This window comes from Telopea speciosissima, chromosome 3 (assembly GCF_018873765.1).
Source record: "Telopea speciosissima isolate NSW1024214 ecotype Mountain lineage chromosome 3, Tspe_v1, whole genome shotgun sequence".
Lineage (NCBI taxonomy): Eukaryota > Viridiplantae > Streptophyta > Magnoliopsida > Proteales > Proteaceae > Telopea > Telopea speciosissima.
In genome coordinates, this window is record NC_057918.1 from 58,719,311 (window position 1) to 58,731,579 (window position 12,269).

A 12,269-nucleotide genomic window follows, 5' to 3' on the forward strand; every position below is an offset into this window, starting at 1 on the left:
CTAACTTGGCGTTAATCCTTGCTTTTGTCTCATCCACCAAAACAATATCATCAGCAAAAAGCATACACCAACGAACCTCATCTTGAATGTCTCTGGTTAAATCATCCATGATAAGCGCAAACAATTAAGGTCTTAAGTTGATCCTCGATGTAATCCAATTGTAATTGGGAATTCACTATCTTGGCCCCCCACAGTTCTTATACTTGTCACCACACCATCATACACATCTTTAATTATGTCCACATATTTACTTGAAACACTTCTCTTCTCTAGTACTTGTCAGATTAATTCTCTAATCTCTATGTCCGTCATAAGCTTTTTCTACGTCAACGAAGACCCTATGGAAATCCTTCTTGCAATCTCTAAATCTTTCCATAAGCCTTCTAATTAGGTAAATAACTTTTGTCGTGGATCTTCCTGGCATAAAACCAAATTGGTTCTACGTAATAGTGGTTTCTTGTCTCAAGTGGATTTCAATAGCCCTCCCCTATAATTTCATAGTATCACCTTTATTTTGTAAATCAAAACCACAATGCTTCTTCTTCATTCATCTGGCATTTTCCTTGAGCTTATAATATTATTAAACAGCTTAGTTAGCCAAGATAAAGCACAGATTCCTAAGCTCTTCCACACTTCTATTGGGATCTCATCTGGGCCTTGTGCCTCCTACTTTGATACAAATACATTACCAAAAGAGGCTTATTTTGATGGGAATAAGTCTAGGGTTAAGTTATATACATGTTGGGCCTTTGATCCCATTGGGTTTTCTATATTATAGGCCACTTTTATGGACCAAAAAATCAAGGTACTAAAACTCGGGTCTCGGTACCAACTCGACTCTTGGAAAAACCGAGACGAGTCGAGATCTCGCCGAGTTGGTGCATTTTTTTTTTTAACTCGAAGCCTCAACTTTGGGTCAACCCGAGATCCGAGATCTCACCGAGATCTCGCCGAGATATGTCGAGTTTTGTCCAATTAGGTAAGGTATTTAAGTGGCAGGTGGGTTAAAATAATGGGTCGAAACCGAGATCCAACCGAGATCCGAGATCTCACTGAGATATTGCACTTTTGAGACTCGTAGGCAGTCTCGTCCCGGTTTTTCCAAAAATCGGGAAACTCGTCTCGAACTATGCAAAAAATGGGTAATTAGGTTACATACGGGATTAGTTGTTTTAGTTCCAGACTTAGTTTTATTTTGGTGTTTATGTTCATAAATTGAACCGGTTCAACCAATGGTTCAATTTAAGTGATTTTAGTAGTTTTCTTTTAAGTGTTTAGTGGGGTTGGATTAGGACTCTATTTGAGTCTATTTCAACTTCCTACTCAGTTTAAGTTACCTAATAGATTAAGGATTGGGTTAGGCCTTTCATTTTTAGTGTAGGAGTCTATTTTTGAGTCTTTTTATATAAGGTTGTAATGGGGCAAATATTGAACACGAATTTTGATATTAATGTTAACAAATCAGAATTAGAGTATAATGCTTGGATGATCAATGCCTGATCCCAAGCTTTGTATTTATAATAAATAACTACAAATTACATGGACAGATTGTCCCTAGCATAACCGACCCTAATATAGAGTTAATACAAAGCATAATAAAAGACAAAAGACCAAAATACCCCCACAGTATTCTGTCCCATACAATCCAACAATCCCCCTCAAGTTGGTGCATATATGTCACACATGCCCAACTTGACTAAAATAGGATGAAATACTTTGCCACTTAACCCCTTAGTGAACACATCGGCTAACTGATCAGCAGACTTCACAAAGGGAACACAGATGAGGCCAGCTTCAATCTTCTCCTTAATGAAATGTCAGTCAACGTCTACATGCTTGGTACGATCATGCTGGACAGGGTTATGAGCAATGCTAATGGCAGCCTTATTATCACAATACAGCATCATGGGAAAATGGACAACACCACCAATATCTTGCAACAATCCTTTAAGCCATAACAGTTCACAGATTCCTTATGCCATGGCAGTAATGGCATGGAACTCTGCTTCAGCACTGGATCTTGCACAACATTCTGCTTCTTGCTTTGCCATGTGACAAGATTCCCACCCACCAAAGAGCAATATCCAAAGATGGATTTTTTGTCAGTAGAGCCAACCCAATCAACAAAGTGTAAGCTTCAATCTTTAGATGACCATTGGGAGATAAAAGTATTCCTTTCCCTAGAGCAGACTTCAAATATCATAGGATGCGAAGAATTACCTCCAAATGAGAGGAATAAGGATCATACATATACTGGCTTACCAAACTCACGGCAATAGCTATGTCCATAGTACTAAAACTCGTTTCGTCTTGATCGAGATTTCAAGAATTTCGAGTATCTCGGTCGAGTCGAAACGAAATGCAACATCGAATTGAAAAATGCAATATTTCGGAAATTTCGGTGAATTTTCGAAAATTTCAGTCATCTCATTTCGGAAATTTCGAAAATCTCGGTAATTTCGGTCATCTCGTTTCGGAAATTTCAAAAACCTCAGTCATTTTTGGCATTTTACATCCACAGAAAAAATACCATATTTCGACGTCGACGAAATTTCGGTATCTCGGAAATTTCGGTCTGACCGAAACAAAACGAGTTTTAATACTATGGCTATGTCTGGCCGTGTATAGGAGAGGTAGATTAGTTTGCCAACCAATCATTGATAGCGACCTTTGCCAACTGGTTCACCTTCTTTCTCTTTGAGCCCTGTAGTAGCCTCCATGGAAGTATCTGAAGGATGACATCCCAACAACCCAATCTCAAACAATAGATCTAAGATATATTTTCTTTGAGAAAGGAAGATGCCCTTTGCAAATCGAGCAACCTCTATCCCTAGAAAATATTTTAGAGTTCCTAGATCCTTTATTTCGAACTCACGGCCAAGGAAGTGCTTCAATTTGTTGATCTCATCACCATCATTTCCAGTTACCCCAATATCGTCAACATAAACTATGAGAATGGTTACCTTATCACCAACTCGTTTGATGAACAAGGTATGGTCAACATTGCTTTGCTTGTATCCCACAGAAACCATAGCTTTGTGAAACCTACTGAACCAAGCACTAGGTGACTAATTCAACCCATAGAGAGCACGCTTCAATTTACAGACCTTACCCCTGGTCGTGTCATCAGAAAAACCTGGTGGAATATCCATATATACCTCTTCCTCTAACTCTCCATGGAAAAAGGTGTTCTTCACATCCAATTGTTGAAGATCCCATCCAAGATTTACAGCATAAGATAATAACACTTTTACAGTATTGAGTTTTGCCACTGGGGCGAATGTCTCCTGATAGTCAACTCCATATGTCTAAGTGAAACCCTTTGCAACCAAACGTGCCTTGTATCGATCCACTGTCCCATCAACCTTCTGTTTGACCACAAACACCCATTTACATCCCACTGGTTTTTTCCCTGGAGGAAGATCTACAAAATCCCATGTATTATTTTTTGTCAATGCTCTCATTTCTTCCGACATTGCTACCTTCCACTTTCCATCTGTAGAAGCTTCCTACCAATTTTTAGGAATGGAAACAGAAGAAAGAGAAGACACAAATGCACGAAGGATGGAGAAAGAGAACTATAAGAAACAAAACGAAAAATGGGATGCTGAGTGCAAGTCTTAGTACCTTTGCGATGAGCAATAGGTAGGTCGGAAGGAGAAATCTTACCAGGAGAAGTAGGATCTGAATCCAAAGTCGGCAACTGGATAGGTTCTGGTGCTACAGTGGATTGAAGTTGCCCTTTTCTGGAACATCCTCTTTGATAGGTTAAAATGATGGAGTTGTCAATCCTCTTCTAAAATTCACCAATGGTTCTCTGGACTGGAGTCAGCTCCCCCTGAATAGGAACATCACCATTACAATTTTTCATGATCTCCCCCTGTGTAGGATTCTCTTTGGCCAAAGGAGTAGGGGCAGCAGCCAAAGGAAGAGGAATCTCAAGAGAAGGAAACACATCTTCACAAGAACTCTCCCCCTGAAGAGGTAGCGAAGAATAATAAGAAAGGCTTTCATGAAACATGACATCCATACTGACCAGAGTACGACGTGAAGGGGGATGGTAATACTTATAACCTTTCTGGGTTGGAGAATAACCCAAAAAAATACACCGTAACCCACAAGGTTCAAGTTTGCTAGGGGACTTTGTATCCCGAGCATAACACACACTGCCAAACACTTTGGGTGAAACCACAAAGGAGGAACTCCCGAGTAAAACCTCAGCCGGACTAAGGGAGTCAAAGACCCGAGTAGGCAGCCGATTAATGAGATAAGCTGCAGTGAGAACGACATCCCCTCGATATTGGGAAGGAACATGTCGAGCAAACATCAATGCTCTGGCCACTTCTAATAAGTAGCGGTTCTTCCTTTCAGCCACACCATTTTGGGTTGGGGTATCGACACAACTAGTCTGGTGAATAATACCATGGTCAGCAAGATATTTTTGGAAGTGACCTTCCTTATACTCTGTTCCATTGTCACTTCTCAAAATTTTGAGAGTAGCCTGGAATTGAGTTTGAACCATCTTATGGAAATGCTGAAAACATGAAGGAAAAAAAACCTGATTTTTTGTGTGTAAAAGATATACCCATGTGTTTCTAGAGTAACAGTCAATAAAGGAAATAAACCAACGATGCCCAGATATAGAAGTTTTACGACTAGGACCCTAAACATCAGAATGAACCATATGAAAAACATAAGAACTTCTTTTATTTGAAATACAATAAGTGGAACAAGTCTGTTTGGCCACAACCCAAGCCTCACAAAAAAATTCATTCTTATTACATTCTTTGACTAAAGTAGGAAACAAATGAGATAAAGTTCCTAATGGAGGGTGACATAATCTAGAGTGTCATTGGTAAAGCTCCGAAGAGACCAAAGAGTTCTGGTGTGGTGGACAAGGTAATGTTGGTGGAGAAAGACGGCCATCATCAAGCAAGTACAATCCACCGTGCACCTTCCCGCATCCAATCGTCTTCCCTGTCACCAAATCCTGAAAAACACAGTGGGAAGGAAAAAAGGTTACTTTGCAATTAAGATCACGAGTAAGACTACTAATGGAAAGAAGGTTAGTAGTAAAATTAGGAATGTGTAAAATAGAAGATACAGTAAGGGAGGAAGTGCAGTTGATGGATCCTTTTCCAGAGATGGAAGAAAGGGAACCATCAGCCCCTTCCCAGAAGTAGGAGAATAGCGATGAAAAATGCTAGAGGAACCAGTCATGTGGTCAGTGGCTCCAGAGTCTATGATCCAAGGATGGGAGGCTACTGAAGCACAGTGACCACCAAATGAGATACCTGACTGGGTAAAATTTGAACCGGAAGAGCAGAGGAATTGGCAGTAGCTGATGTAGTAGAAGCGTCAGTAGCAGAAGACTTTAGCATACGTAGGAATACCTGTAGATCCTCCTGAGATAGACCAATGTCAATAGCAGGGGCCATTGGAACAATCTCAGTGTGATGAGCCTTGGTTTTTTATTTTTTTCTTGGCAGCCCGTTTTGCTTCAAAGTCATCCGGTTTCCCATGAAGCTTCCAACATTTCTCTTTGGTGTGGTAGGGCTTGTTACAGTGCTCACAGGTAACAATGCCCTTAGAATAATCACCAGAAGAAGCAGTCCCAATAGTAGCAGGAGTAGCCGTGGAAGCAGTTTGGAGAGAAGATTTGTCCGTAAGAGGGTGCAGCATAGCAGCCCTACGGTTTTCTTCAGAGGAGACCAAAGCAAATGATTGTTCAAGTGTGGGAAAAGGAGAGTGGCCTAACACTTGGACACGAATATGACCATACTCCACATTTAATCCAGCCAAGAAGTCATAAACCCGTATCTTGTCTACATGCTTCTTGTAGGCAACAATATCAACAACAGTAATGGGGTGGAAATCAGAAAAATGATCCAATTGTTGCCAAAGGCTGAAGGTAGCATAATATTTGGAGACGAATAATTCCCCCTGAGTGGTATGAAGGACATTTTTCTGGAGTTCATAAACTTGGGCATCATTACCAAGCTGTCCATACATTTCCTTGCAGGCAGACCATATCTGAGAAGCTATATCAAGGAGCAGAAACCCATCGGCAATGTCTGGTTGCATGGAACCAATCAAATAGGACATGAGTACACCATTATTGGAGAGCCACCTATCTTGAAGAGGGGCAGGGGTAGTTTCTTAATAGTAGTGCCATTAATATGGCCAGTAATTCCACGGCCAGCAATTGCAAAGGATGCAGATCGAGACCATAGGAGGTAGTTGGAGCCATCCAGTTTGATAGGATTAGGTGGAAAAGTATGGTACTCAGTCTTACCATGTCCATCGATACCCGAAGTGCCAGTAGAAATATCAGAGTCACCCATAAGTGTGGTAGAGACAAACCCAAATCGTAGAGAAAGGCTGATGTGATGAGAAACCCAGTAAATACTCCAAGAGAATGTCCAGAAAGAGGAGGAGAGACTCTTGTAAAGACAATAATGTGTGTTGCCAAAAATCAACAGAAACAGACAGGTAAATCCCCTAGATCGATTTTTTCAGGGTTTTGAGAAAACCCTGATTTTGGTGAAATCGATGTAGGGGAGAATGCTCCAAAAAAATCAATAGATGATACTGAAACTAGGCTCGAGTGTGCTCTTATGAGTCCTTGATCAGTCTTCCAAAAATCAACATCAACAGAAACCAACAACTCCAAGATCAATATTTGTCAGGGTTTTGGGAAAAACCTGAAAGGAGGGAAAATCAATCTGTGAGGAGGTCTTCAATACTGATGGAGATAGAAGTTTGTCCAAAAAATCTGCTGCAGTTCTTGATCTTCAATAAGGGGAATTGATGCCTTGTAATTGAGATTGAATCAATCCAAAAAAACCTTGAAGCTTCAAATATCGCAGACAGGGTGCAAGTTCCTATCGATCAGAATTTTTGTATCATATCATGGAATGAGGTGATGGAGGGCAGCAACTAGATCTATGGATCACCTCATCAGTGCTGCCCTATGTAAGAATGAAGAACAAAAGGGAAAAAAAGGAGAGGAAAGGGAGATCGAGAAAGAAAGAAGGGGAGAAGAGATTGAGAATGGAGGAGTGGGGAACCCTAATCGAAACCTGCTCTGATACCATGTTAACAGATCAGAATTAGAGAATAATGCTTGGATGATCAATGACTGATCCCAAGCTTTGTATTTATAATAAATAACCACAAATTACATGGACAGAATTGTCCCTAGCATAACCGACCCTAATATAGAGTCAATACAAAGCATAATAAAAGATAAAAAGGGGGAATACCCCCACGGTATTCTGTCCCATACAATCCAACAATTAATGAAAAGCTTTTGTTGCTCTTCTTCTCCAAAATTTGGCTTCTCTTTGAATTCTGATCTTCAAAAGTCAAACTCAAACTCTTTCAGAAGCAGAATTTAGAAAGTTAAGATCCCTCACAAGAATAGTTTGATCATGAGTTATTTCAAAAGCACTTTTAAAATTTTTAGTGATTCTTGGTGGTTTGTGCTATTTAATAGAAAACATGAAGTTCAAGCTAATGTCTCATTAAAGTCTAAAATGCTGTACAATATTTTAAGGAAGCGAACTACATACGCTCGTGTTTTCTTCTTTTCGTTGTATCTAATCTTCGCTTTGTCCCTTGCCTGTGGGCAACTAGTCTCCACAATTTCATTCCAAGATGATTCAGCAGTCAGAAAAACTGGTGATACTCCACAGTCTTGATAATCAGCAACACTACTTTCACTGGTGTGGTTGGAGAATGAAAGTGACATGCCTGAATGGACTTGGCCAGTTGGAAAACTTAGGTTGATGTCTCTATTGCAACCAGGATTTAGAAACATATTATCTGCTCCACTATTTACAGCCTGCACTACAGCGGCAGACCCAGCAGCATAAGAAGATTTAAAAGCTACGGGCTCATGTTTCCCTGATGAAGATGCCTGAGAAACAACATGGAAGGGACTGTCAACTGTTTATGTGTACAAAATACAGTCCTATACAACATGGGAATTTCAACTCCAAAAACTGTGAATCATGGGAATCTATAAATAAGAGATAACAAAGAGGGTTACATAAATTTTAAAACAAGATAAAATATCTTCAGGTCAAGCTCCACATGTTCATATGTTCCTATAATTCAGGTCAAGCTCCACAACCCCATGAAATCTTCAAGAAATGAATAATTTAGTTTTAAAATTGTTGAGATTCTAGGGGTAGGTCTTTCTATTTACAATAGTTTTCTCTTTGTAAGGCTGCAAAAGATACAGGGGTATTTTTGTCCCCCTGTATACTATTACTTAAATATATATATAAGGGGGAGGGACCTGCAGCAATACATATAAGAATTAGCCGCAGGTAGCCACCCACGACTAGGTTGTCTCTCTTCCTCTTCTTCTTTCTCTTCTTTCCCTTTGCCTTGTTTTGGTTGCAGAATTCTGGTTCTATAACATGGTATCAGAGCACCTGTAATCAAATCAGGACTTTCTCATTCTCCCTTCTACTGATTTTTCTTTCTTTTTTTAAACGCTGTGGTGTGCAGCCACCTATTGCTGCTTCTACTATGTCTTAAGCCTCCATCTCTCATCAATGGAGTGCTCTACTACTGTCTACAAGGTTCTTTCAAGTTGCTGAGTTGCTGATTTGTGGAAGAACCACTCGATTTCTCCCTCTTCTGTTGAAGTCGATTTTTTCAGGGTTTTACCTGAAAATTGATTTTTGTTCCAGGGTGCTTATCTCCTGCGATTTTTGGAATGGCTGTTTACTTGGCTGTGTTGGGTCTTTCATGCCTGGTTGCTGCTCTTATTTATTAGACCTTACAGCTCTATGCTTCTTCAAGAGGTATCCTGATTTTTTTTTTTATTCTCCATTAACACCCTGCTGATCGATTTTTTCTCCCTATGGTAATCTGCTGACTTACTTCTTCTGGGAAGCATACCCTACTGGTGGTTCCTCATTCCAGCCCTGTATTGGCTCCATATTGATCTCTCCTTGCTAGTTGCTACTGCTATTAGCCCTCTTCCTCACATATCGGTTTTTTTTTGTTTTGGGTTTCCAAAACCCTGACAAGGTGATTGATTTTTTTTTTGGTGGCTGGTTCTCCAAGTCCCTCTTTATCTGATGACTTACTAGTCACCCTGCGTAAAGGTACATGTTCCTATACTCAAAAGTCTATGGTTGTGTATCCTATAGATCAATTTGTTTCCTTGTCTCATCTTTGTCCTTCTATTCATAGTTTTGCGTTAGCCCCCTCGACTGATACTATTCCTAAGAATCATATTGAATCTCTCCGTCTTCCTAGCTGGAAAGCCGCCATGGATGTTGAAATGGATGCTCTTTTGACCCGTAACACATGGAGTTTGGTAGATCCCTGGTAAAGACTCGGTTAAGTGTTGTTGGGGTTAAACTATTAAGTACCACCCTGATGGCTCTGTTAATCGGCTGAAAGCCCGTCTGGTTGCCAAAGGGTATACTCAGACTTATGGGGTTGATTACTTCGAAATCTTCTCTCCTGTTGCCCAGTTGAATTCAGTTTGCCTACTTATTTCCCTTGCTACTAACTTTGATTGGCCATTATTTCAGCTAGGCATTAAAAATGCCTTTCTCTACGATGACTTGTAAGAGGAGGTATATATGGAGCAACCTCCAGGGTATGTTGCTTAGGGGGAGAGTAGTGGTCGTGTTTGTAGATTACATAAAGACATTTATGCTCTTCCTGGGGCATGGTTTGAGAAATTCAGTGCCACTGTTATCTCTTGTGGTTTATCACAGTTACTCTGACCACTGTGTCTTTGTTCGTCGGCAAGGGGACTGATTAATTGTTTTGATTGTTTATGTGGATGATATCATCATCTCTAGTAATAATGTGGTTGGCATTACAGAGGTAAAAGAGTATCTACAGCAGCATTTTCAGACCCAAGGATTTAGTCAGCTTCACTATTTCCTTGGTAGTGAGGTTGTGAGAAGCAAGAAACGTATCAGCTTGTCCCAAAGAAAATATGTCTTAGACTTTGGTATGCTTACGTCAAAACTGGTGGATGTTCCTATGGACCTCATCAGAAGTTTAAGGTTGATGATGGTGAGCCTCTCAAAGATGTGCATCAGCACAGGAGCTTGATTGGGAAGTAGATATATCTTACAGTCACTAGGCCAAACATTTCTTTTGCAATTGGGGTCCTTAGCCAGTTTATGCAGTCTCCTCAGAAAGCTCATTGGGATGTCGTTCGAATTCTTTGGTATTTACAGGGTGCCCCTGGTAAAGAGCTTGTTTATCGACCTAATGAGCATATAGAGTTGGTTGCTTTTTCTGATGCTAATTGGGTTGGCTCAGCCAGTGATTGTCGTTCTTCAACAGGATGTAACCTAGTTACATGGCATAGCAAGAAACAGACCATCATTGCTAGGTCTAGTGCTGAGGAAGAATACAGAGCTATGGCTCACACTATTGCCGAATTGATGTAGCTTTATTCTCTTCTCCTTGAGATGGGTTTTCCTAGGCCTACTCCTATGAAGATATATGGTGACCATAGTACTAAATCTCGTGAAATCTCGGTCGAGATCTCGAATATTTCAAGTATCTCGACTTGACCGAATCGAAACACAAGCTCGAATCAAAAAAATGCAAAAACTCGATCGAAATTTCGACCATCTCGCGATATCTCAAGACAAAATCAAAATCTCGCGAGATATTGAGATTCTTTTTTCAAAAGTAGCTTTATAAATGCCAAAACTCGTTAGTCTCGGTCGAAATTTCGACCGAGACTTAACAAGCTCTGGTTTTTTTGGGTTTTTTTCTCCTCGTTAGTCTTAGTCGTTTCTTCTCCCATACTATGACGTGGCATTCATTTGTCCTACAGTCGGAGAACAATGCACGTCGGCTCCATCGGACTATGAGTGGGGTCGATCCTGGACGTCGGAGTAATTATTATTAAAATATTTGTAAACATTTGAGTCACTAGATGACTACTTTACTTGTATTGGACTATTGGGGATATTGTCATATTGATATCATCTTCTTAACTAGTTATTTACTTATTATACTTAATATTATGACTTAAGTTATAACTTATGAGTCATTCACTTTATGTTTCCAGCTTCCAAGTCAATTTACTTGTTTAAATTGCTTATTAATCATTAATTTATTATGTCCTCTAGTACTTAAAGTCTTAAACAATGTGTATGTGTAATTAACTGAGTTATACATTAGGATTCGACCGTACATTGCCAATCAATGGTGCAAATCCAAAACACCACTTTGGGTGACTATTTCTGCAATTCGAACATTTAAATGTGTTTATATAGCCTAAAATAGGATTTCCATGAAGTTTCAGGTCTTAACTTGGCCTAAAACCCACCGAAATGACCTATCGAAACATAACAGAAAAATGCAAAATTTCAACCGTTTTCGGATATTTCGGTCAGCCCGAAACACCGAAACAAACTATGATGGTGACAACCAAGCTGCTATATATATTGCCAGTAATCTGGTCTATCACGAGCAGACCAAGCATATTAAAGTGGATTGTCACTTGGTTCGGGATGAAGTTTTAAAGAAACTTGTTGAGACTCCTTTTGTTTCTTCCAAAAGACCAGTTGGTTGACATGTTTACTAAGTCTTTGTTTGCTCCTAGTTTATACACTTGTTGTAACAAGCTAAGCATAGGTGATGTATATGCTCCAACTTGAGGGGGAGTGTTGAGATTCTAGGGGTATTTTGGTCTTTCTATTTACTTTAGTTTTCTCTTTGTAAGGCTGCGCAAGATATAAGGGTATTTGTCCCCCTATATATTTTTACTTATATATATATAAAGGGGAGGGATCTGTGGCAATACATATAAGAATTAGCCGCAGGCAAGCCTCCCACAACTTGGTCTCTTCTTCCTCTTCTCTTCTTTCCCTTTGCCTTGTTTTGGTTGCAGGATTCTGGTTCTATTAAACAAAAAACAATTTTCACAAAAAATTACCGTTCACAAGACAAGGCCAATTTACCAAAATAGTAACAGAGCCCAATTGATGTAGATACCACAAAATCCATATAAGGAACTATAACACAAAGGGTATGTGCACCCTCAACGATATGAATAATGAAAAAGCAAAAAACCAGGTGCCGCTTAGGTGTCCAAGCGGATTTCTTGGGGTCTAGGTGGTTGTCGTCTTAGTGGTATCGAACGCCTTAGCATTTATGCCAATATCATTCAAGTAAATTTTTTAAGATATTATTTATAAATAAACGAATACCCCCTATTTGAATCCAATAAAAATAGTTAAAAAATAAAATTCCAAAAGGATAAA

General features: G+C 39.7%; 1 protein-coding gene across 5 annotated transcripts in view; it reads right to left on the reverse strand.

Moving 5' to 3' along the window:
- Positions 1–12,269, reverse strand: part of LOC122653503 (zinc finger protein CONSTANS-LIKE 12-like) — a 47,712-nt gene that overhangs the window by 24,067 nt on the left and 11,376 nt on the right. For 4 of the 5 annotated variants that reach the window (XR_006331823.1, XR_006331822.1, XR_006331824.1 and 1 more), the window contains exon 3: positions 7,575–7,921. Coding sequence is in view for 2 of the 5 variants with exons in the window: in XM_043847355.1 (XP_043703290.1) it covers positions 7,575–7,921 (347 nt within the window). In the remaining 3 variants the exon portion in view is untranslated. Of the gene's footprint in view, positions 1–7,570; positions 7,922–12,269 lie in introns of all 5 variants that reach the window. The other variant, XM_043847356.1, reaches the window with a different exon arrangement.